The sequence below is a fragment of the Carassius carassius genome, chromosome 34 (genome assembly GCF_963082965.1).
Source record: "Carassius carassius chromosome 34, fCarCar2.1, whole genome shotgun sequence".
Classification (NCBI taxonomy): Eukaryota; Metazoa; Chordata; class Actinopteri; order Cypriniformes; family Cyprinidae; genus Carassius; species Carassius carassius.
Window position 1 is genome coordinate 30,200,617 of NC_081788.1, and position 25,929 is coordinate 30,226,545.

The 25,929-nt window shown below is 48.0% G+C and overlaps 3 protein-coding genes across 3 annotated transcripts; 1 reads left to right on the forward strand and 2 right to left on the reverse strand.

Moving 5' to 3' along the window:
- The first annotated feature begins 2,810 nt into the window (after positions 1-2,810).
- LOC132115283 (uncharacterized) lies at positions 2,811-6,796 on the forward strand. Its single transcript, XM_059523660.1, has 2 exons — positions 2,811-3,525; positions 6,710-6,796. The coding sequence occupies exon 1, from the start codon at positions 2,872-2,874 to the stop codon at positions 3,520-3,522; it is 651 nt and encodes a 216-aa protein (XP_059379643.1). The 5' UTR covers positions 2,811-2,871; the 3' UTR covers positions 3,523-3,525; positions 6,710-6,796.
- A 547-nt stretch (positions 6,797-7,343) lies between these two features.
- LOC132115052 (fibroin heavy chain-like) lies at positions 7,344-10,577 on the reverse strand. The gene is made up of 6 exons (XM_059523461.1): positions 10,342-10,577; positions 10,124-10,204; positions 9,395-9,814; positions 8,859-9,256; positions 8,048-8,357; positions 7,344-7,381 (listed from the first exon to the last, which is right to left on the reverse strand). The coding sequence occupies exons 1-6, from the start codon at positions 10,421-10,423 to the stop codon at positions 7,344-7,346; spliced, it is 1,329 nt and encodes a 442-aa protein (XP_059379444.1). The 5' UTR covers positions 10,424-10,577.
- An 11,226-nt stretch (positions 10,578-21,803) lies between these two features.
- On the reverse strand, positions 21,804-25,374 carry LOC132115053 (fibroin heavy chain-like). Its single transcript, XM_059523462.1, has 3 exons — positions 25,368-25,374; positions 23,301-24,456; positions 21,804-21,864 (listed from the first exon to the last, which is right to left on the reverse strand). The coding sequence occupies exons 1-3, from the start codon at positions 25,372-25,374 to the stop codon at positions 21,804-21,806; spliced, it is 1,224 nt and encodes a 407-aa protein (XP_059379445.1).
- Between the last annotated feature and the right edge of the window lie 555 nt (positions 25,375-25,929).

Below are 25,929 nucleotides of genomic sequence, written 5' to 3' on the forward strand. Positions count from 1 at the left end.
TACCCCTCTTTCTCTTGTCCATTTCAGCATGTCCCTGAGGTTGTTGTCGTGTTCAAGCTTTGTCTTGCCGAAAACGAGTATGTCGTCGACGATGGCAGCTACACCTGTGAGGCCCTCATATGTCTCTTCGATGCGCCTTTGGAATTCGTCTTGAGCTGAATTGATTCCGGGTGGCAGCCTCAGGAACCTGTATCTGCCGAATGGGGTGTTAAATGTTGTTAGGAGGGATGACGTTGTACTCAGCTTTATGGCCCAATAGCCTGATCTGGCGTCGAGGACGCTGAAGTACTTCGCTGTGGCGAGCTTTGTGGTGACATCCTCTAAAGTCGGTAAGGGGTAGTGTGGCCTTTTTATCGCCTTGTTGAGGTCTCTGGGGTCCAGGCAGATCCTCAGCTTGCCAGTCTGGGGTTTTTCTACAACAACAAGGGCATTTACCCATTCTGTGGGCTCTGTCACTTTGCAAATTATGTTGCTCTCTTCCATCTTGTCGAGGTCTTTTTTCAGTCTGTCTCGCAGAGCGATTGGTACTCTTCGTGGTGGGTACATTACTGGTGTGGCGTGTGGGTTGACATGGAGGTTGCACTCCCCTGGAAACGCTCCTATGCCCTGGAATATGTCTGTGTATTCTTTAAGGAGGCTGTCTGTATCTGTGCATAGTTTCGCTTCTTCCTCGGCCACAGTTAGTATCAGCTTGATTAACTTAAGGTCTAGGCTAGCTCTCATCCCTAGGATGGGGGGTGCTTTGGTGTCCACTATGTAGAATTCGAGCACAATGGAGGTGTTTTTGTACTTGCACTTTAGATGACAGGTGCCTTTCACTTTCAGGAACTCGCCGCCATATCCTAAGATTTTTTGAATGGTTGGTTTAATGGCAGTGTCTCTGAACAGTCTTTCAAATATCTGTACTGGAATTGCATTGGTCTGTGCGCCAGTGTCGATTTTAAATTTAACTTTCTGAGTCCCGATTTCAATTTCAGCGTAAGCTTGTTTATTACATTTTCCTGTGTTTTCACTTGTGAGTCCGTCATTAAAAAGTTCACTTTTCTCGTGTGGGTGTTTGTGTGTAGTTTTGACTTACAGGCCTTTGCAAAGTGATTGAATTTTTTGCATTTCATGCATTGCTTGCCTTTAGCTGGACAGGTGCCGTCTTTAGTCGTGTGCAGGCCGCCGCATCTATCACATTCTCTTTGTGCTGTGGCGGACTCTCTCCGCCTGGCTTTGTGACTCGTGCGTGCTGATCTGTGTTCAGGTCTTCGGGCTATGGCGTGTACAGCGTCGTTATTGGGGTATTTGCTTCCAACCATCTCTTTGAGTTGGACTTTTGCTATCTCATGAGATCGCGCGATGTCGATGGCTTGGTCTAGCGTTAGCTCCGCGCCGCGGCTGAGCAACTTCTCCCGCACTCGCGATGAATTTGTAGTGAAAACAATGCGGTCTCGCACCATCTCATCGCTGTTGGGGTATCCACAGTCCTTAACTAACAGCTTCAGTTCCGTGACAAAGTGTTCAAAAGTTTCCCCATCACCTTGTGTTTTCTCATGGAAATGATATCTTGCATATATCAGGTTAGACTTTGGTGTGAGGTATGCAGTGTACTTATCGTAGTATGTTTGTAGTTTCTTCGCGTCATCATCTGTTAGTGTCCATGTGTTGAAAATGTCGCGCCCTTTTTCCCTGATCCATAGGAGGAGATAGCTGCATTTGTCCTGTTCGCGTTTCTCCCATAGAGGTCCGGAGAATATTAGCTCCGCGTGCTGCTTGAAACGCCGCCACGCTTCCGGCAAGTTAGCTGATTCCCAATCCATCTTGGGTGCTGGGACGCCGAAACCATCTATGTTTCTTTCGGGACGTGAGTACTAGCCTCTACTCTGACACCATGTAATGTTTGCTCACTGGCTAAACTATATTATGGATGTAATAACTGGAACCGACACGGAGCTTTCTTCACTACGTGCTTTTATTACCCTTGGTCTCTCTGATCTCGCGGGATGCGAGACTTGCCCGAGGGCTACGGTGTCACTTTTAGGACATACAGTAACAGTCAGGATGTTACAATCTGAAGGCAGCTTGTCCTCAACAGTGAACAGTACCCTGTCAGAGCTAGTGTTTTTGCTCATATGTATCTAAACACCACTGACTGCAGCCAACTCCTATAATAGCACACTTCTTCAGTGAGTGTCCATTATAAAACACTTGCCAGACACGCGACCATACTGAAATGTGCTTGTGCAAAAAGCTATCAGGGAGCACACAGACACTGCCTGTTTGCACATTAACATCTCTCCTGAAGAAGGTCACTGTAATCGATTATTTACAGGTCACTTCCTGTTGGTTGTTGGCGGCTGTACTGCGTTTGAGCTCCGTCACTATATTCTTTTCATTGACTATTTTTAACTCAAAAATCAATTGTATACATCATCGTTTCCGTTTATATAACGTGTGAATATATCCTCTATTGTATTCTACAACAAAAACAATCAGAGCGCCTCGCTATCACTAGTTTTATTTTGATCTCCCGGGTCCGCTATTAGCTTTTAGCCCGTTAGCATCAGCGGCGTGGTTGCAGCTAACTGCGCTAACATTGCTAATACTCTATTCACACACATTACCACTGCTGTACTCACTGTTACTTTAATGGCGGATGAATGTCTCCACTCTGTGCAGCTCGAGCTCGAGGCCGTGGGAAAGCAGATTCGCGACCTGGAGGTGAGGCAGGCCCAGCTGAGAGAGCGGAGAACCGCGCTGGAATCATCCCGGGCTGACACTCACAAGTCCGGGGTAAGTATACAGCGATCTGTTAACAGTCCCACCACGTCTACTCCGTGTGTTTCTCTGCACAGGCCCGGTGCACCCAGGACGCGATCTTCCCAGATGTCCTTCACTGCGACGCCGGGACACCACGGACCCTGGGTGCATCCACAGCGGAGGACGCGAGCCGGGTCCCGGGCGACGACTTCTCCCCCTCCTGCCTTCGACATCTCCATCCGGAACCGCTTCGCTCCCCTCCGCGAGACAGGACGCGACGCTGTGATCATCGGAGACTCCATCGTCCGACACGTAAGTGCTACGTTAGCCGAAGGTAAAGTGCACACTCATTGTTTGCCTGGTGCTCGTGTTCTCGATGTTTCTGCGCAGATACCCGCGATCCTGAAGGTCGACGAGAGCCCCAGAGCGGTCGTGCTTCACGCCGGGGTTAACGACACCACGCTGCGGCAGACGGAGACGCTGAAGAGGGACTTCAGCAGCCTGATCGAGACGGTTCGCAGCACGACGCCCGCGGCGACGATCGTCGTGTCAGGACCACTGCCCACGTATCGACGAGGACACGAAAGGTTCAGTAGACTTTTTGCTTTAAATGAATGGTTGTTGTCATGGTGTAAAGAACAGAAACTGCTATTTGTTAATAACTGGAATCTTTTCTGGGAGCGTCCTAGGCTGTTTCGCGCTGATGGATTACACCCCAGCAGAATCGGAGCGGAGCTGCTCTCTGACAACATCTCCAGGACACTTCGCTCCATGTGACTAGTAAGACAATTCTCTAATAACTATTATGATGAGTTTTGTTCCACCCGCTTAAATGATAAAAGTACTTGTGCTGTAAAAACTATTAAGACTGTGTCTGTTCCCCGAATAGTGAGGTCAAAATATAATGTAGGATCTAGAAAAAATCTTATCGTAATTAAACCAGAAAAATGTAAAGTAAATGAACAAAAACAATTTTTAAAGTTTGGGCTCATAAATATTAGATCACTCACACCCAAAGCAGTTATTGTAAATGAAATGATCACAGAAAATAGTTTTGATGTACTCTGCTTGACTGAAACCTGGCTAAAACCAAATGATTATTTTGGTCTAAATGAGTCTACTCCACCAAACTACTGTTATAAGCATGAGCCCCGTCAGACTGGTCGTGGAGGAGGTGTTGCAACAATATATAGTGATATTCTCAATGTTACCCAGAAAACAGGATACAGGTTTAACTCTTTTGAAATACTTCTGCTAAATGTTACACTGTCAGACATGCAAAAGAAATCTAATGTATCTCTTGCTCTGGCTACGGTGTATAGACCACCAGGGCCGTATACAGAATTCCTAAAAGAATTTGCAGATTTCCTCTCAGACCTTCTAGTTACAGTTGATAAGGCGCTAATCATGGGAGATTTTAATATTCACGTTGATAATGCAAATGATACATTAGGACTTGCGTTTACTGACCTAATAAACTCCTTTGGAGTCAAGCAAAATGTCACCGGGCCCACTCATCGTTTTAATCATACACTAGATCTAATTATATCGCATGGAATCGATCTTACTGCTATAGATATTGTACCCCAATGTGATGATATTACAGACCATTTCCTTGTATCGTGCATGCTGCGTATAACTGATATTAACTATATGTCTCAGCGTTACTGTCTGGGCAGAACTATTGTTCCAGCCACCAAAGACAGATTCGCAAATAACCTGCCTGATCTATCTCAACTGCTATTTGTACCCAAAAATACACATGAATTAGACGAAATTACTGACAACATGGGCACTATTTTCTCTAATACATTAGAAGCTGTTGCCCCCATCAAATTGAAAAAGGTTAGAGAAAAACGTACTGTGCCATGGTATAACAGTAATACTCACTCTCTCAAGAAAGTAACTCGTAGTCTTGAACGCAAATGGAGAAAAACTAACTTGGAAGTTTTTTAAATTGCATGGAAAAACAGTATGTCCAGCTATAGACAGGCTCTAAAAACTGCTAGGGCAGAGCATATCCACAAACTCATTGAAAATAACCAAAACAATCCAAGGTTTTTATTTAGCACAGTGGCTAAATTAACAAATTACCAGACGCCACCTGATTCAAATATTCCACCAACGTTAAATAGTAATGACTTTATGAATTTCTTCACTGATAAAATAGATAACATTAGAAATACAATAGCGGATGTAGATTCTACAGCGTCTAACACTTCAGTTTCATCCATCGCACCCAAAAATAAACTGCAGTGCTTTACAAATATAGGACAGGAAGAGCTAAATAAACTTATCACTGTATCTAAACCAACAACATGTTTATTAGATCCTGTACCCACTAAATTACTAAAAGAGCTGTTACCTGTAGCCGAAGAACCGCTTCTCAATATCATTAACTCGTCGTTATCTTTAGGTCACGTCCCAAAACCATTCAAGCTGGCGGTTATCAAGCCTCTTATTAAGAAACCAAAACTAGATCCTAGTGTACTGGCAAATTAATAGCCTATTTCAAATCTTCCATTTATGTCTAAAATTTTTGAAAAAGTTGTGTCTGCTCAATTGAGCACCTTCCTGCATAAAAATGATCTGTATGAAGAATTTCAGTCAGGTTTTAGGCCCCACCATAGCACAGAAACTGCACTTGTTAAAATTACAAATGACCTGCTTCTTGCGTCAGATCAAGGCTGCATCTCATTTCTAGTCTTACTTGATCTTAGTGCTGCGTTCGACACCATAGATCATGACATACTCATAGATCGATTACAAAACTATACAGGTATTCAAGGGCAGGCTCTAAGATGGTTTAGATCCTACCTGTCCGATCGCTACCATTTTGTTTACTTAAATGGGGTGTCATCTCATTTATCATCAGTAAAATATGGAGTGCCACAAGGATCCGTCCTAGGTCCCCTTCTATTTTCAATATACATGTTGCCCCTTGGTAATATTATTAGAAAATACGGAATTAGCTTCCACTGTTATGCTGATGATACTCAGCTATATATTTCAACGAGACCAGATGAAACTTCCCAATTATCTAAGCTAACAGAGTGTGGTAAAAATGTAAAAGATTGGATGACAAATAATTTTCTCCAATTAAATTCGGATAAGACAGAGATATTAATTATTGGACCAAAAAACACCACACAGAATCTTGTAGATTACAATCTGCAACTAGACGGATGTACTGTTACTTCCTCTACAGTCAGAAATCTGGGTGTTATATTAGACAGCAATTTGTCTTTTGAAAATCATATTTCCAATGTTACAAAAACCGCATTCTTCCATCTTAGAAACATTGCCAAGCTACGAAACATGTTATCTGTTTCTGATGCAGAAAAGCTAGTTCATGCTTTCATGACCTCTAGACTGGACTATTGTAATGGACCTCTAGGTGGTTGTCCTGCTTCGTCAATAAACAAGCTACAGGTAGTCCAAAATGCAGCAGCTAGAGTCCTTACCAGGTCAAGAAAATATGATCATATTACCCCAATTTTACAGTCTCTGCACTGGCTACCTATTAAGTTCCGTATCTGTTACAAATTATCATTACTTACCTATAAGGCCCTAAATGGTTTAGCTCCTGCGTACCTAACTAGCCTTCTACCACGCTACAACCCATCACGCACACTAAGGTCACAAAACGCTGGACTTTTGGTAGTTCCTAGGATAGCAAAGTCCACTAAAGGAGGTAGAGCTTTTTCACATTTGGCTCCCAAACTCTGGAATAGCCTTCCTGATAATGTTCGGGGTTCAGACACACTCTCTCTGTTTAAATCTAGATTAAAAACGCATCTCTTTCGCCAAGCATTCGAATAATGTATCTCTTAAATTGTGAGTGTAGTTGCATCTGCATTTTTATTCTTTAGCTTGGGTTAAACTAATTTTACTTTGTTGGATCAGCAGCTATGCTAATGATGTCTCTATTTTGTTTCTATGTTTTGCCACGGGATGTAACTAGGATTTACACAAGCTCCAGTCTGGATCCAGAACACCTGAGAAGAGATGATGCTGACCCTCAGAGGACCCCAGATGATGCTAACCTTGGATCAACAAACAGAACTAACAATTATTGCTACATGTGACTGCATCCTATAATTACTATTAATTAATAATATTGATAGTTCATCATCTAGCTGACTACGTCTTGTATTATCATTTTTATTTTTTTTAAATCCTGTCAAACGTGCACAAACTACTAGCTACTACTAAATATTGTAGAAACATAATTTTCTGTAAAGTTGCTTTGTAACGATTTGTATTGTAAAAAGCGCTATACAAATAAACTTGAATTGAATTGAATTATACCCCCATTACAACCATCATCCATCTGAACTTTACTGGTTTGCTTTATTCAGACGGTGCTAAAGGCTCATGACACTGATTTATAATGCAGATGCACAAAAGCATGCTCTTCTCTATCACTGGGAGTTTTATTTCAGAATTAATGAGATGTTTTGAGAAGACAAAAAATAAATAAAAAAAAGTTTACAGAAGGTGCGGAAAAGAGCTGGTGCCATTTGAGTCCCCATGACATGTGGTATATTTAGTTTAAAAAAAAAAAATAATTGTCTAATACTGCAAATGTCCAGGTCTCATGGAGAGGAACTTACACAAAGCACTGATGCCAGAACTGGGTTATGTGAGAAAGTCAAACACCACAACTTACAATCAAGCAATTTTCTTTTTATTTAAGGGAAGGAGGCAGAGATACAGTCTTTCTGAAATGTTGTAGCAAAAAGGGAAAAATTCTTATGAACACCGCACTGAATTGAAAAGATCTCCAGTAGGCGTTATGCAAAATGCAAAGAAAAGTTTCAAAGACCACAATTTCCCTGACCACATCACGGACCACTTCCCTGGCCACTACCAGATCCCTGGCCGTAGCCACTTCCCTGACCAACTCCCTTGCCACTACCAGTTCCCTGGCCATAGCCGCTTCCCTGACCAACTCCCTGTCCACTACCAGATCCCTGGCCGTGGCCGCTTCCCTGACCATAGCCGCTTCCCTGACCAACTCCCTGGCCACTACCAGTCCCCTGGCCATAGCCGCTTCCCTGACCGTAGCCGCTTCCCTGACCAACTCCCTGGCCACTACCAGTACCCTGGCCATAGCCGCTTCCCTGACCAACTCCCTGGCCACTACCAGTCCCCTGGCCATAGCCGCTTCCCTGACCGTAGCCGCTTCCCTGACCAACTCCCTGGCCACTACCAGTCCCCTGGCCATAGCCGCTTCCCTGACCGTAGCCGCTTCCCTGACCAACTCCCTGGCCACTACCAGTCCCCTGGCCATAGCCGCTTCCCTGACCAACTCCCTGTCCACTACCAGATCCCTGGCCGTAGCCGCTTCCCTGACCGTAGCCACTTCCCTGACCAGCTCCCTGGCCACTACCAGTTCCCTGGCCATAGCCGCTTCCCTGACCAACTCCCTGTCCACTACCAGATCCCTGGCCATAGCCGCTTCCCTGACCGTAGCCGCTTCCCTGACCAACTCCCTGTCCACTACCAGTTCCCTGGCCATAGCCGCTTCCCTGACCAACTCCCTGTCCACTACCAGTTCCCTGGCCATAGCCGCTTCCCTGACCAACTCCCTGTCCACTACCAGATCCCTGGCCATAGCCGCTTCCCTGACCGTAGCCGCTTCCCTTACCAACTCCCTGTCCACTACCAGTTCCCTGGCCATAGCCGCTTCCCTGACCGTAGCCGCTTCCCTGACCAACTCCCTGTCCACTACCAGTTCCCTGGCCATAGCCGCTTCCCTGACCAACTCCCTGTCCACTACCAGTTCCCTGGCCATAGCCGCTTCCCTGACCAAAACCAGTTCTCTGACCCACGCCCTGACCGCTTCCCTGACCACCACCCTGTCCGCTTCCTTGGCCGGCGCCCTGGCCCTGTCCCTGGCCGGCACCCTGTCCGCTTCCCGCACCCTGTCCGCTTCCCTTGCCCTGTCCGGCACCCTGTCCGCTTCCCTGTCCGCTTCCCTGTCCGCTTCCCTTACCCTGTCCGGCGCCCTGGCCGCTTCCCTGGCCGGCGCCCTGTCCGCTTCCCTGTCCGGCACCCTGGCCGGCACCCTGTCCGCTGCCCTGTCCGCTTTCCTTACCCTGTCCGGCGCCCTGGCCGCTTCCCTGGCCGGCGCCCTGGCCGCTTCCCTGACCCTGACCGGCACCCTGTCCGCTTCCCTGACCTTGGCCGGCACCCTGTCCGCTTCCCTGTCCGCTTCCCTTACCCTGTCCGCTGCCCTGTCCGCTGCCCTGTCCGGCACCCTGTCCGCTGCCCTGTCCGCTGCCCTTACCCTGTCCGGCGCCCTGGCCGCTTCCCTTACCCTGTCCGGCGCCCTGGCCGCTTCCCTGGCCCTGGCCGCTTCCCTGGCCGGCACCCTGTCCGCTGCCCTTACCCTGTCCGACGCCCTGGCCGCTTCCCTTACCCTGTCCGGCGCCCTGGCCGCTTCCCTGGCCGGCGCCCTGGCCGCTTCCCTGACCTTGGCCGGCACCCTGGCCGCTTCCCTGACCTTGGCCGGCACCCTGGTCGCTTCCCTGACCTTGGCCGGCACCCTGGCCCTGGCCGCTTCCCTGGCCCTGGCCGCTTCCCTGTCCGCTTCCCTTACCCTGTCCGCTTCCCTGGCCGGCGCCCTGTCCGCTTCCCTGGCCCTGGCCGGCGCCCTGGCCGGCGCCCTGGCCGGCGCCCTGGCCGCTTCCCTGGCCGGCGCCCTGGCCGCTTCCCTGGCCGGCGCCCTGGCCGCTTCCCTGGCCGGCGCCCTGGCCGCTTCCCTGGCCGGCGCCCTGGCCGCTTCCCTGGCCGCTTCCCTGACCCTGGCCGCTTCCCTGACCCTGACCGGCACCCTGTCCGCTTCCCAGACCAGCACCCTGTCCGCTTCCCTGACCTTGGCCGGCGCCCTGGCCACTTCCCTGGCCCGCACTCTGACAGCTTCCCTGGCCGCTTGGTTCACTGCATCCATGGCCACTGGTGGTTGGGCAACATTTCTGTGTGCCAGGACACTGGCCATCATGGACACAGTTTTTAGCAGACAGTGGAATGTTCTTTGGGTCAGGACATTGACCTGGTTTCACTGCATGGACAAAGACAGTCAGCTTTAGTTTATGTGCATGGACTGTATGCCATGTCAAATATACAGCAAAAGACTTATGACAAAGAATTTTATTCCAAGAATTAGTCCAGTGTATTTTGTAAAGCCATCCGGTGTTTTAAACTACCCTCAAAGGAGGAATTCAAACCTACTTGACGAGAGTAACAGAAGGCAAAATTTTTAATTTTTCCCCCTCATTTAAATCGATGGACCAAAAAAAAAAAACATTTGATTTTTTTGGAGGACCCCCAGCATCCATTATAAACTGAAACTCACTTGAACCAGGCTCACTGGAAACACGACGATCAGAAGAACATCTTTGATGGGACAGCAAGTCCGTCAGCTTCACCAGCTTGGCAATATGGCTCAAATCTTAATACAAATATTACATATTTATCTGCTTCAAAAATCAAGCATTTTAAAAATCTACCGATTCCTACATTCAAAGGCCGAGTCACTTATTTTTTTGTTTCTTCAGGCTGTGTAATGAAGTCAACAGATCATCTCACCTAGAGTAGCATCGGTTATGTTCAAGCTTCCAAACAGACACAATAAAACAGAACCAAACAGGCAATACAATTGAGCTGTCATCCTCCCAGCCTACGATCTCACAATGGTCTCTGCTGGAAAATGAATTGGTGTGCCAGAAAGAGCAAACAGTGAAGCACATAAAACTAAAACAAATAAGTGTGTTGTTGTAACAGCATCCTCTGTAAATGGGGTTTTAAAGATCCAAGGAGATTAGGTCAACTCCAACCCTGATCAAACTCACCTGGCAGTAGCTTTCTAATAATCTGAATGGAAGGCCTTGATTAGCTTGTTCAGGTGTGTTTGATTGGGGTTGTATGAGATGAATGCTGCATTCAAACCATTCACGTTATTGGTGTCTCTCATAGGCCTAGTCCACACGGACATGGGTATTTTTATAACCAGAGTTTTTCCTCCTGCGTTTAAAAAAAAAATCCCGTCCACATGAAAACGCCAAAACATGCTATCAAGCGCTGTCAAGAGCATGCCACACCAGCAGGCGGCGATATAACCCAAATTGTAAAGTCACCTTGGCCAATCAGAAGCAGTCAGCAGCGCACAATCTGACGTCAAACACAGCGGATAACGGCGCACACTCTGACGTCGCAAGGCAAAAACCCCGGTTATACTGTCCACACGACAACACTGCAACCGGCGTTTCTGAAAATGCTCACCCTGGCCGTAGTTTTCAAAAATGTTCGGTTTCGGTGCCCTGAAACTGCGTTTTCGTGTGGACGAAAGGCCGAACCGCGTAAAAAAAGTCACGGTTATAAAAATACCCATGTCCGTGTGGACAGGGCCTTATCTGAAGGCTTTCACACTGGACTCGTTTGCTGAGGTCCAAATGCGATTGTTCCTGGCGCCGCCCGCAGCGTGGTCTGCTTTCACACTCAATAGTTGTATCAAACCCAGGTCCGTTTGCAGTCACCTTACGTCATCGCAAACGCACACGGAAAACGCATGAAGAACACAACAAGACTGAGCATAGTTGCATAATTTTTTTCGCTATTTTGGTGCTATTATGCACAGCATAATAATACATTTTAATTATTTAATTTTAATTTATTTAATTTTGACTTTTAGGAGTGTGTGGAATCAACCTCGTCTCTCTCGTATGTTGAGGAAAGAATCATATTGACAGTGTTACGCATGCGCAAGATACTTTACTTCCTGAACAAGTGTGCACTCGAAACCATGTTGCTTGCACATTCACACAAACCGTGCCACAGTTCAGGAGCAACCAAACTCAGACCATCTTCTTCAGGTAGTCTCGGGTTCGGTACTCCAGTGTGCACCACGGTCCGATGACAGCGTTCACATAAGCGATTTTTCATTCGAACCGTGCCCTGTTCCGCCCTAAACTGCCAGTGTGTAAACCCTCTCTGATGCACACATCTGAGGTCTTGGAGCAGGGCTATTCAAATCTTGCCCTGGAGGGCCAATGCGGTGCAGAGTTTGGCTCCAACCCTAGTCAAACACACCTGAGCATGCTAATCAGTGTTTTTGGTATCATTAGAAAATCACAGGCAGGTGACTTTGATCAGGGTTGGAGCCAAACTCTGCACCGTTGGAGGTGCAGATGTGCAGTGTTGGAGGTTCTCCGGGACCAGAATTGGGAACCACTGGTATACAGCATGGAAAGAGCGCTCCCTTTAAATTTATCAAAAACGGTCACTCATTCATCAGATAATTTTCAATAATAATCATGTAAAGCTAAAGAGAATATAATAATGTAGTGTAGTCTTGAATACAATATGACACAGCTGATTATACTCACTTAAAAGATTCATTCGTCATAAAATTACTACTTCATATTTGCATTGGAGTCTTTCACACATGCTATGCAGATAATTTGAGTTATATGATGTCATTACATTGCTGCCTGGCCCATTACAATCATCATCCATCTGAACTTTACTGGTTTGCTTTAAGCATGTGCAAAAGGCTCATGACACTGATTTATAATGCAAATGCACAACAGCATGCTCTTCTCCATCACTGGAAGTTTTATTTTGGCAGAATTAATGAGATCCTAACCTCAGGCATTCATAGGCTTGTTTTGCAGAAGGTGCAGAAACCAGCTGGTGCCATTTGAGTCCCCATGACATAATGTGGAATATTTTGTCAAGCAATTTTCTTTTTATTTAATTGAAGGAGGCAGAGAGACAGAGTCTTTCTGAACTGTTGTAGCAAAAGGGGGGGGGGGGTCCTCGAGAATAAAGAACTGAATTGAAGAGATCCAGTAGGTGTTATGCAAGATTCCTATGAAAGTGTCAAAGACCAGTTCATCACTCATGACCACATCACTGTTCATGACCATATCACTGACCGCTACCCCAGCCAACTCCTTGACCCTGGCCGTAGCCGCTTCCCTGGCAAACTCCTTGACCCTGGCCGTAGCCGCTTCCCTGGCTACTACCAGTTCCCTGACCATAGCCGCTTCCCTGACCACTACCAGTTCCCTGACCATAGCCGCTTCCCTGACCACTACCAGTTCCCTGACCGTAGCCGCTTCCCTGACCAACTCATTGACCCTGGCCGTAGCTGCTTCCCTGGCCAACTCCTTGACCCTGGCCGTAGCCGCTTCCCTGGCCAACTCCTTGACCCTGGCCGTGGCCGCTTCCCTGTCCGCTACCGGCGCCCTGGCCGCTTCCCTGTCTGCTACCGCTACCCTGGCCGTAGCCGCTTCCCTGGCCGCTTCCCTGTCCGTTACTGCTACCCTGGCCGTAGCCGCTTCCCTGGACAACTCCTTGCCCTGGCCGTAACCGCTTCCCTGGCCGCTCCCGGCGCCCTGGCCGCTTCCCTGTCCGCTCCCGGCGGCAATTGTCTACCAAGGTAAAGTATAGGATAATTCACACAAAAATATTTTCTGCAAGCTTTTTCCCCCAAAATAATAAAGAAAAATGTTAATTTATTTTCATGAATCACAATTGATATGTAGAGTGCAACAGCAAAAACAGAGTTTTTTTGTTGTTGTTTTTTACATTTGTTTAGAGAAAAATTATAGACCAATTTGGTGTTTGCAAACAGTGATAGCGTTTTTTTGTGGGCGGAGTCTATCTGGTGGCAGTAAATGACCATTTTAAAGAAATTGCTTGCTGTCTGGGGGTCTATATGGTAGCCATGGAAAAAAATTATTAAAAAGGTAATTTTCCTAGACTATATTTCACAATTCTGATAAGAAAAATCAACTCTTCATTCTCTCTTTTCCCCTCGACTCAGAATCATGAATTTATATCCAAAACTTGGCTTTTTACCCCTCTCAGAATTGACACAATTGCAATCGTTGAGTTAAATTGAGTTATAAAGTGCAAAACAGGAGATATAAACTTGTATTTGTGAGGAAAAAAAAAGTCAGAATTGTGAGATAAAATAGGTTGCATAAATGTTATAGGTTTAAATAGTAGTCCATTTCATGCTGTAACTGCAGGGCTAATACAATATGTCCCCTATGAACTGCATATGTGGATATTATATAGGCCGATTGTTTAAATCAAATTCATGCTTTAAAACCAGTGTAATCATAGCAGGCTTCATCCATAGTCTGTCCATTTAAATGTCTGCGTTTTGCTTCAAATGGCATCTTTGACAACAGTGTTCTATAAAAATGATTTGCATTCTGATTCTGACATCCAAACTATGCACAGTATAGAAATAACTACAAATCAAGCTGCAATCCCAAACAAGACCACACGGAGACGCAAACAGACCACTATACCAGTCGCCTTAACCTGACTGTTTATACACTGATCCATTCCAAATTATTAAACAGAGCAAAATAAACAAAAACAAAAAAAACCTTAATTTGTCAAACATGGTGATCTGTGTAATGTTTGCTCACTGGCTAAACTATATTATGGATGTAATAACTGGAACCGACACGGAGCTTTCTTCACTACGTGCTTTTATTACCCTTGCTCTCTCTAATCTCGCGGGATGCGAGACTTGCCCGAGGGCTACGGTGTCACTTTTAGGACATACAGTAACAGTCAGGATGTTACATCTCCCTTCTCAAGAAAAAAAATGGCATTACCCAAGCACACACAACATTAATTCTGCGAACATAACAATTGTGCTGAATGCACATATAAACGGTCTGACAAATAGAGTCTGTAGTCGTTAGCGTCATTGCTGTGATGTAAACAGGTACCAGGTAGCAATTAAATGACATACGACATGTGCACCAATAAGTCATTAATTTTTAAGTCAGAAATAATGTTTTCATTTTCCATTTGATTCAAGTAACTTAAAGGTGAACTAGAACTGGTGAGAGATTTTGGGCGCATGTGTACGCAGCGACCGGCAGCAGTTGGAGTTTTTTTGTTTAAAAGCCTGTTAAGTAGTTTGTTTTAGTTTGTTTTTTGTACTGATCAAACATCTACATCTTTGACATCAAACATCTACTCTGGCTTGTTAAAGCGCGTCAAAACTCAGCGACATGGATCCGACTTTATTCTTGTTTTTGGCGTCCGTATGGCACCTGGGATCACTCTGGCCGATTCAATACTCCAAAGACTATCTGCTAACATTTGAAAAACCTGTGATCAGCGGACCACCAGTGGACTTGATCATACCTGATCTGGAGGAATTGGCCGGTCTCGGGAAAGGCGATCACTTCAGAACTCCAGAACGGAGGCCAAGGAGGCAAGGAAGAAGAGGCGGGGTGCGGGAGCGTATGAGACGGCAACATCCGTCTCGCATTCCCCTGCCTTCAATTATCCTTTCCAACGCCCGTTCTCTCCGTAATAAAACTGACGAACTCCAGGCTCTTGTTCGCCATCAACACGCATTTAAAGACGCCTGTATTCTGGCCTTTTCAGAGACCTGGCTCGGGGAAAGGGACGCTGACGGTGATTTAGTTATAGACGGGTTTGGGATCCCGTTTCGCACCGACAGAACGTCCACGACTACCGGGAAATCATGCGGAGGTGGAGTATGCGCGTACATAAATGAACGCTGGTGTAAAAATGTTATAGTGAGAGAGAGACTTTCCACCAAGGACGTGGAGCTGCTTTCTTTGTCCATGCGCCCTATGTATTTGCCACGAGAATTCCCACAGATTTTCGTTACTGTCGTTTACGTTCATCCAAAGGCGAATGAAGAAAACGCCTCAGAGCTCATCTCTCAGTCTGTGCATAAACTTCAGTAATTATCTCCTGATGCTCCTAACCTGGTTTTAGGAGATTTTAATCATTGCTCATTGACAATCTCTCAGGAGCTTTTATCAGTACGTTTCCTGCCCCACTAGGAAAAACAGGATTTTGGACAAGTGTTATGGGTCCATCAAAAATGCATATAAATCAATTTCATTCCCCCCTCTCGGCTCAGCTTACCATAACTGTGTGTACTTGGTTCCATCCTATCGGACATGTCTTCCGAGGGGGAAGGTGACAACTAGAAACATCAAAGTGTGGTCGGAAGAGGCCACCCTCACCCTCCAGGGCTGTCTGGAGAGCACAGACTGGGAGGTGTTCACTGAATCCTCTAGAGACATTCACGAACTCACTGATGTGGTCAGTTCATGGATAACTTACTGTGAGGACATTGTTGTTCCTGTAAAGACTGTCAGAACCTACCCAAATAGTAAATCTTGGGCAAGTAGACAACTTAAAGTGCTACTAAATAAAAAGAAACAGGCTTTTAAACAGGGAGATTCTACTGACCTGTCTGAACATAAGGAAATTAAAAGGGAAATTAGGAGAGCTAAATTATCTTATAAAAGAAAATTAGAAGACATGCTTAGCAACAATAATATGGGTTCAGCATGGGACAGTATCAGGTCTATGGTCGGTTTGACTGACAATGTAAAGAAAAGGGTCTCATTAGATGGGTTCACCTCTGATCTGGTCCTGGCACAAGAGCTAAACAAATTTTACTCCAGATTCGATTTGCATTTTTTCAATAATGAAATAATGACACTGAGAAATACAGCACTGAAATCAAAACAATGTTTTTCCCCTCTTTTTGATGAATATTCTGTTGTTAAAACTTTTAAACACTGTAAAATAAGAACAAGTGCTGGTCCAGATAATATCAGTAGTCGATTACTCTCCAACTGTGCTGTACAATTAGGCCCGATTTTTAATTATATTTTTAATTTATCCTTGTCTCAACAGAAGGTGCCTAATCTGTGGAAACAGTCTACTATAGTCCCTGTTGGTAAATCTAAACATCCCAAATCATTAAATGACTTTAGGCCTATAGCCCTGACTTCATTAGTGATGAAGTCACTGGAAAAACTGATCAAAGCTGAACTGCTGAAAACTACTGAACACCTGATGGATCCCCTGCAGTTCGCGTACAGGACCAAGAGAGGTGTTCAGGATGCCACCATAACTCTGTTGAATTACATCTGTAAGCACCTTGACAGTCCAAACAACCATGTCAGATTGATGTTTGTTGATTTTTCATCTGCCTTCAACACTATTCAGCCTCATCTACTAATCCAGAGACTAAGGGATAACTTTGGTCTAGAAGGTAGTATTGTTGGCTGGATCTTGGACTTTATTACAGGCAGCACGCAAAGAGTCAGAGTAAATGGCAAATTTTCTGATCTATCTGTAACATCTACTGGCTCACCACAAGGGTGCGTTCTTTCTCCTTTGCTGTACATATTGTACACAAATGACTGTTGTAGTAGTTTTGAAAACCGTCATATATTGAAGTTTGCGGATGACACAGTCATAGTGAGCCTGTTGAATAGCACTGAAACTTCGCATGGTCCTGTGATTGATTACTTTTTGAAATGGTGTCAGGAATCTTTTTTTATCCTTAAACGTTTTAAAGACAAAAGACATGTGCATTGATTTTAGACGTGCTCAGCCTTCCCCTGACACTATAGTGATTGATGGTCAGACAGTCGAATCGGTAGAGTCTTATAAGTACTTAGGCACTTTCCTCGATAACAAGCTGACATTTAAGAAATATACTGACTCGATCCATAAGAAAAGCCAGCAGCATCTTTTTTGTCTTAGAAAACTATCTAAATTCCAGGTTGACTCTACTTTGATGATTTTGTTTTATCTTTCTTTTATTGAGTCTATTTTTACGTTCTCCCTTGTTTGTTGGTTTCAATCCCTGAGGGTGAAAGAGAGGAACCTACCTAACAAGGTTGTTAGTGTCAGTAGTAAAATTATAGGGCTTCCACAAGAAACTTTACAGGATCTTTACGAAAAACAGCTGTTTAAGAAAGCAAACTCTATCTTGACTGACTGCTCTCATCCTTTATATCTACAGTTTCAGTTTCTACCATCAGGTTCATTGCTCAGACTCCCATTTGCTAAAACAAACAGATTTAAAGACTCCTTTGTTCCATCTGATGTCTCTCTTCTAAATGCTAGGAGGGTAAGGTAGCTTACACATTCATTTATTTGATCAGAATGTGCATTATATTTATTTTATTTTATTATACTATGTGTATTTGTGTTTGTAAGTTTGTGTGCTCCTGTGCTGTAAAACTAATTGCCCCACTGAGGGACAAATAAAGGTATTGAACTAGTTGTGTAAGAAAAACAGAACTGGCAGTTAAACTGATTTCACAGTGTTTCAGAGGTAGAAGGTAAGTAACAGATATTAAAACTTGAAAACACCTTTCTCGTTTCCCTCTCTTTTTTTAAAGAGACAAAAACAACAACAGCTTAAGTACAACTTTACAAAATTCAGATTTTTTTTTTTTAGGGCAGCGATCCACCTACACCCTTTACATTATAAGTCAAGGATTTGTCTTGGCCTGGAGATGTGGCCAAACCTTGTTGTGTAATTGGGCTTTTGTTGGTTGCGGACGGTCCGCAGGTTTGGGGGGGAGGGGGGGTGGCTGTGTGTTATTGGTGTGTGTGTCTGCATGCTGTGTGTCTTTGGTGTATTGAGCATCTCTGCGTTTGTGTTACCGTTGCAGGTCTCCAGGAGCCATCTTCCTGATGGAAACGAATGGGTGTCCCGGCAGGTAGGTGAGGCAGTGGCTTGGTGCCTCTGTTGAAGTATGCTTGTTGGCGGTGTTGTCGTGCCTTATGTCTGTTTTGAACAGCTCTTTGAGGTGCTACCTGTGGCTGCAGATGCCTACTGGTCGCTGGGAGTATGGAGCACAGTCGTCGGCTCATCAGAAGCTGGGCCGGTGACTGAAGGTTGTCAACTGGAGTTTTCCTGTACTCCAGCAGAGCGAGGTAGGGGTCTGTGTTTCCAGCTTTTGCTTTGTCCAGGATGCGCTTTGCTGTCTGGATGGTCTTTTCAGCAAGGCCGTTGCTCTGTGGGTAACGCGGACTTGTGGTGGTGTGGGTGAAGTCCCATGCATTTGCGAAGCGGCGGAACTCCTCAGAGCTGTAGCATGGTCCGTTGTCACTGATGACTGTCTCTGCAATGCCGTGACGAGCGATCACGGACTTGAGTTTGGCGATTACTGCAAGTGAGGTGGTATTTGTGAGCTGCTCCATTTCAAAGAATCTACTGTATTAGTCTACAATGACAATGAAGTTTTGAGTGTTCCATGTGAAGAGGTCTGTGCCTACCACTTGCCATGGTCTCTCGGGTAAGTCATGGGACCACAGTGGTTCTTTGGGGTTAGCATCATGTCATTCCTGGCATATACTGCACTGTTCTACCGTTGCTTCTATTTGTTTGCCCATCCCGGGCCAGAACAGGAGGTCTCGTGCTCTGTGTTTGCTTTTCTCCATGCCCATGTGTCCTGCGTGCACAAGGGGGTTATGTCTCCTCTGAGGCTCAGGGGAACTATGATTTTCTTACCTTTGAAAAGTATTCCTTCCATCTCGGAGATCTCATCTCGGTGGTTCCTATATTCTTGGATGCTGGGTGGGCATTTCCTCCTTTCGTCTGGCCATCCGTTCTGTGTGGCTCTTCTGAGCACAGTAAGCTGTGCATCCTGTGCTGTTACGTCCTTGATCTCCAGTACCTGTGTATGTACCTGTGCTTCCATGCTCTCCATAAGGCTGCTGTCTTGGTGCTCGATGGATTTTCGGGACAATGTATCGGCCACTGGTATGTCCTTTCCGGGCCGGTGGATGATGTGTATGTTATATTACTGGAGCTGTAGTATCATCCTCTGTAGCCGCGGTGGTGCTGCAGCCAGCGGTTTTCGTAGGATAGCTTCCAGAGGTTTGTGGTCGGATTCTACAATCACTCTCCGGCCCTACATGTATTCGTGAAAAGGCTTACAGCCGAATAAAACTGCATAAAGTTCCTTCTCTATCTGAGCATAATTCACTTCGGTGCTGTTGAGTGACTTGGAAGCATAGGCAATGGGTTTTTCGTCTGGCTTGACACCTTCTCGCGAGAGCGTGTGGCCAAAGTAGCTGACCTCTGATACACATATTTGGCATTTATCAGGACTTAGCGTTACCCCTCTTTCTCTTGTCCATTTCAGCATGTCCCTGAGGTTGTTGTCGTGTTCAAGCTTTGTCTTGCCGAAAACGAGTATGTCGTCGACGATGGCAGCTACACCTGTGAGGCCCTCATATGTCTCTTCGACGCGCCTTTGGAATTCGTCTTGAGCTGAATTGATTCCGGGTTGCAGCCTCAGGAACCTGTATCTGCCGAATGGGGTGTTAAATGTTGTTAGGAGGGATGACGTTGTACTCAGCTTTATGGCCCAATAGCCTGATCTGGCGTCGAGGACGCTGAAGTACTTCGCTGCAGCGAGCTTTGTGGTGACATCCTCTAAAGTCGGTAAGGGGTAGTGTGGCCTTTTTATCGCCTTGTTGAGGTCTCTGGGGTCCAGGCAGATCCTCAGCTTGCCAGTCTGGGGTTTTTCCACAACAACAAGGGCATTAACCCATTGTGTGGGCTCTGTCACTTTGCAAATTATGTTGCTCTCTTCCATCTTGTCGAGGTCTTTTTTCAGTCTGTCTCGCAGAGCGATCGGTAGAAGAGTACGTTTGTCAACTTTTCTTGCTAGCTGTAACTTATGTGTATAAAGCCAAATGATCTGCGAGCATGACTGCACATGAGAGCTTGGTAAGCAATCTGGGAAGCTAATATTATTTTTCTTAATTTAGCATCCTGCACATGGAGAGAAAAAGAGGAAAAGGAAAGATCACCAACTTTTTTCAAGGGTAAATTGTGCTTATGAGATAGCATGGCTGTTGGGGGAAATTGCAGATATCAGGGATGCAAAAACAGCGCACTTTTCGGCGCCTCCCGCCTAGTGGTTCTTTTTCTCTATGGTATCTGCAACTGCATCAAATTCTCATCAAATTCTGCTTTAAAAAACTTCCTGTCAATACAGAACGAAATATGCTGTAGCCTATTTTGCCGTCAATACTGCCAACGTTGTCTTTGCTGTATCTGTAGGCTATATATTTATGTTAAACATCCAAATGTAGACTGGTCTGTCGGCGCACAGAGCCACAAAGTCGCAGACAGAAGTTCGTGAACAGAACACCGAATTCCCTTGTCTTTCTTATCGGTGTTTGAACGAAAAAAAAATGAACGATGTGTCCAAAAAAAAGAAGTCAAAGTGCCCGTCTCAACGAGTTTCCCCATAAACGCAGTTGGAGAAAGAAAACGGATGCGTGTCATTACCGGTATTAGATAAATGCATTTATCTTAAAGGGACAGCAACCCAATATACCTGCAGCTGTTTGTGTCACCAAAGTCAATCAAACAACAAAAGAGAAAGAGAAAATACACTTTTGTAGCTAAAGATGAACTGTATTATATGAATCATATTCAATGTATACATTGAATGCAGTGTTATTTTACATTTAATTTATTCGATTTCTGTAACTAAATACAGTTAATTTACCTGAAAAACCAAAAGCACTGCTTTATTTCAAATGTATTTTTGTTCTATTGCATTTATATATGCTTGTACTTTATTATTTTCTATGCAGAAGCACTAGGCCGGCCCTACAAAATTACACCAATCATCCTCGAACTTTACAAAAAGAGCTACCCAAATCATCAGGTGAAATTGTTTTCGGGAAGTATTGGAAGGAGTAGTGAAGCAAGGAGTGATAGATAGTTTTTCAGAATTTCATTTTACTCTGTGTCTATATGGGTGGGTCGGCGATGTAAGCATCTAGATATTTGCAGCGGGGTGAGGGCTTCGATTACCTCTCTCTTTTTTGATCATACATTTGTTTGCTAATTAATAAAATTTTAGGGGACCCCCCAAGAGTCCCAAGTCATTTCGAACCCTGCTGAAGGTCACTGTAATCGATTATACCCCCATTACAACCATCATCCATCTGAACTTTACTGGTTTGCTTTATTCAGACCGTGCTAAAGGCTCATGACACTGATTTATAATGCAGATGCACAAAAGCATGCTCTTCTCTATCACTGGGAGTTTTATTTCAGAATTAATGAGATGTTTTGAGAAGACAAAAAAATAAATAAAAAAAGTTTACAGAAGGTGCGGAAAAGAGCTGGTGCCATTTGAGTCCCCATGACATGTGGTATATTTAGTTTAAAAAAAAAAAAAAATAATTGTCTAATACTGCAAATGTCCAGGTCTCATGGAGAGGAACTTACACAAAGCACTGATGCCAGAACTGGGTTATGTGAGAAATTCAAACAACACAACTTACAATCAAGCAATTTTCTTTTTATTTAAGGGAAGGGGGCAGAGATACAGTCTTTCTGAAATGTTGTAGCAAAAAGGGAATAATTCTTATGAACACCGCACTGAATTGAAAAGATCTCCAGTAGGCGTTATGCAAAATGCCAAGAAAAGTTTCAAAGACCACAATTTCCCTGACCACATCACGGACCACTTCCCTGGCCACTACCAGATCCCTGGCCGTAGCCACTTCCCTGACCAACTCCCTGGCCACTACCAGTTCCCTGGCCATAGCCGCTTCCCTGACCAACTCCCTGTCCACTACCAGTTCCCCGGCCATAGCCGCTTCCCTGACCAACTCCCTGTCCACTACCAGATCCCTGGCCATAGCCGCTTCCCTGACCATAGCCGCTTCCCTGACCAACTCCCTGTCCACTACCAGTTCCCTGGCCATAGCCGCTTCCCTGACCAACTCCCTGTCCACTACCAGATCCCTGGCCGTAGCCGCTTCCCTGACCATAGCCGCTTCCCTGACCAACTCCCTGGCCACTACCAGTCCCCTGGCCATAGCCGCTTCCCTGACCGTAGCCGCTTCCCTGACCAACTCCCTGTCCACTACCAGTTCCCTGGCCATAGCCGCTTCCCTGACCAACTCCCTGTCCACTACCAGATCCCTGGCCGTAGCCGCTTCCCTGACCATAGCCGCTTCCCTGACCAACTCCCTGGCCACTACCAGTCCCCTGGCCATAGCCGCTTCCCTGACCGTAGCCGCTTCCCTGACCAAATCCCTGGCCACTACCAGTCCCCTGGCCATAGCCGCTTCCCTGACCGTAGCCACTTCCCTGACCAACTCCCTGTCCACTACCAGTTCCCTGGCCATAGCCGCTTCCCTGACCAACTCCCTGTCCACTACCAGATCCCTGGCCGTAGCCGCTTCCCTGACCAACTCCCTGGCCACTACCAGTCCCCTGGCCATAGCCGCTTCCCTGACCGTAGCCACTTCCCTGACCAACTCCCTGGCCACTACCAGTCCCCTGGCCATAGCCGCTTCCCTGACCGTAGCCGCTTCCCTGACCAACTCCCTGTCCACTACCAGTTCCCTGGCCATAGCTGCTTCCCTGACCGTAGCCGCTTCCCTGACCAACTCCCTGTCCACTACCAGTTCCCTGGCCATAGCCGCTTCCCTGACCAACTCCCTGTCCACCTCCCTGTCCACTACCAGTTCCCTGGCCATAGCCGCTTCCCTGACCAACTCCCTGTCCACTACCAGATCCCTGGCCATAGCCGCTTCCCTGACCGTAGCCGTTTCCCTGACCAACTCCCTGTCCACTACCAGTTCCCTGGCCATAGCCGCTTCCCTGACCGTAGCCGCTACCCTGACCAACTCCCTGTCCACTACCGCTTCCCTGACCGTAGCCGCTACCCTGACCAACTCCCTGTCCACTACCAGTTCCCTGGCCATAGCCGCTTCCCTGACCAACTCCCTGTCCACTACCAGTTCCCTGGCCATAGCCGCTTCCCTGACCAAAACCAGTTCCCTGACCCACGCCCTGACCGCTTCCCTGACCACTACCCTGTCCGCTTCCCTGGCCGGCACCCTGGCCCTGTCCGCTTCCCTGGCCGGCGCCCTGGCCCTGTCCGCTTCCCTGGCCGGCGCCCTGTCCGCTTCCCTGGCCGGCGCCCTGTCCGCTTCCCTGGCCGGCGCCCTGTCCCTTGCCGGCACCCTGTCCGCTTCCCTGGCCCTGTCCGGCGCCCTGTCCGCTTCCCTGGCCCTGTCCGGCGCCCTGTCCGCTTCCCTGGCCCTGTCCGGCGCCCTGTCCGCTTCCCTGGCCCTGTCCGGCGCCCTGTCCGCTTCCCTGGCCCTGTCCGGCGCCCTGTCCGCTTCCCTGACCCTGACCGGCGCCCTGTCCGCTTCCCTGACCCTGACCGGCGCCCTGTCCGCTTCCCTGACCCTGACCGGCGCCCTGTCCGCTTCCCTGACCCTGTCCGGCGCCCTGTCCGCTTCCCTGACCCTGTCCGGCGCCCTGTCCGCTTCCCTGACCCTGTCCGGCGCCCTGACCCTGTCCGGCGCCCTGTCCGCTTCCCTGACCCTGTCCGGCGCCCTGTCCGCTTCCCTGACCCTGTCCGGCGCCCTGTCCGCTTCCCTGACCCTGTCCGGCGCCCTGTCCGCTTCCGGCGCCCTGTCCGCTTCCTCGACCCTGACCGGCGCCCTGTCCGCTTCCCTGACCCTGTCCGGCGCCCTGTCCGCTTCCCTGTCCGGCGCCCTGTCCGCTTCCCTGTCCGGCGCCCTGTCCGCTTCCCTGTCCGGCGCCCTGTCCGCTTCCCTGTCCGGCGCCCTGTCCGCTTCCGGCGCCCTGTCCGGCGCCCTGTCCGCTTCCGGCGCCCTGTCCGGCGCCCTGTCCGCTTCCGGCGCCCTGTCCGCTTCCTCGACCCTGACCGGCGCCCTGTCCGCTTCCCTGACCGGCGCCCTGTCCGGCGCCCTGACCGGCGCCCTGTCCGGCGCCCTGACCGGCGCCCTGTCCGCTTCCCTGACCGGCGCCCTGTCCGCTTCCCTGACCGGCGCCCTGTCCGCTTCCCTGACCGGCGCCCTGTCCGCTTCCCTGACCGGCGCCATGTCCGCTTCCCTGACCGGCGCCCTGTCCGCTTCCCTGACCTGCGCCATGTCCGCTTCCCTGACCGGTGCCCTGTCCGCTTCCCTGACCCTGTCCGGCGCCCTGTCCGCTTCCCTGACCCTGTCCGGCGCCCTGTCCGCTTCCGGCGCCCTGTCCGGCGCCCTGTCCGCTTCCGGCGCCCTGTCCGGCGCCCTGTCCGCTTCCGGCGCCCTGTCCGGCGCCCTGTCCGCTTCCGGCGCCCTGTCCGGCGCCCTGTCCGCTTCCCTGACCCTGTCCGGCGCCCTGTCCGCTTCCGGCGCCCTGTCCGGCGCCCTGTCCGCTTCCCTGACCCTGTCCGGCGCCCTGTCCGCTTCCCTGACCCTGTCCGGCGCCCTGTCCGCTTCCCTGACCGGCGCCCTGTCCGGCGCCCTGACCCTGTCCGGCGCCCTGTCCGGCGCCCTGACCCTGTCCGGCGCCCTGTCCGCTTCCTCGACCCTGTCCGGCGCCCTGTCCGCTTCCTCGACCCTGTCCGGCGCCCTGTCCGCTTCCTCGACCCTGTCCGGCGCCCTGTCCGCTTCCTCGACCCTGTCCGGCGCCCTGTCCGCTTCCGGCGCCCTGTCCGCTTCCTCGACCCTGACCGGCGCCCTGGCCGCTTCCTCGACCCTGACCGGCGCCCTGGCCGCTTCCCTGACCGGCGCCCTGGCCGCTTCCCTGACCGGCGCCCTGGCCGCTTCCCTGGCCCTGGCCACTTCCCAGGCCGCTTCCCTGACCAGCACCCTGTCCGGCGCCCTGTCCGCTTCCCTGGCCGGCGCCCTGGCCCGCGCTCTGACAGCTTCCCTGGCCGCTTGGTTCACTGCATCCATGGCCACTGGTGGTTGGGCAACATTTCTGTGTGGCAGGACACTGGCCATCATGGACACAGTTTTTAGCAGACAGTGGAATGTTCTTTGGGTCAGGACATTGACCTGGTTTCACTGCATGGACAAAGAGAGTCAGCTTTAGTTTATGTGCATGGACTGTATGCCATGTCAAATATACAGCAAAAGACTTATGACAAAGAATTTTATTCCAAGAATTAGTCCAGTGTATTTTGTAAAGCCATCCGGTGTTTTAAACTACCCTAAAAGGAGGAATTCAAACCTACTTGACGAGAGTAACAGAAGGCAAAATTTTAATTTTTTCCCCTCATTAAAATCGATGGACCAAAAAAAAAAAAAACATTTGATTTTTTTGGAGGACCCCCAGCATCCATTTTAAACTGAAACTCACTTGAACCAGGCTCACTGGAAACACGACGATCAGAAGAACATCTTTGATGGGACAGCAAGTCCGTCAGCTTCACCAGCTTGGCAATATGGCTCAAATCTTAATACAAATATTACATATTTATCTGCTTCAAAAATCAAGCATTTTAAAAATCTACCTATTCCTACATTCAAAGACCGAGTCACTTATTTTTTTGTTTC

Bases quoted from the DNA above. Each gene is read 5' to 3' on its own strand.
- LOC132115283 (XM_059523660.1), top strand. From the start codon at position 2,872: ATGTCCTTCACTGCGACGCCGGGACACCACGGACCCTGGGTGCATCCA.
- LOC132115052 (XM_059523461.1), bottom strand. From the start codon at position 10,423: ATGACAGCTCAATTGTATTGCCTGTTTGGTTCTGTTTTATTGTGTCTG. The intron at 9,257-9,394 runs GCCAGGGAAGCG...GTGCCGGCCAAG, and splicing joins CGGCCAGGGCGCCGGCCAGG to GTCAGGGAAGCGGCCAGGGT. The intron at 7,382-8,047 runs GCGGCTATGGCC...CACATAACCCAG, and splicing joins ACAGGGAGTTGGTCAGGGAA to TTCTGGCATCAGTGCTTTGT.
- LOC132115053 (XM_059523462.1), bottom strand. The intron at 21,865-23,300 runs TCAGGGTAGCGG...CACATAACCCAG, and splicing joins GGTAGTGGACAGGGAGTTGG to TTCTGGCATCAGTGCTTTGT.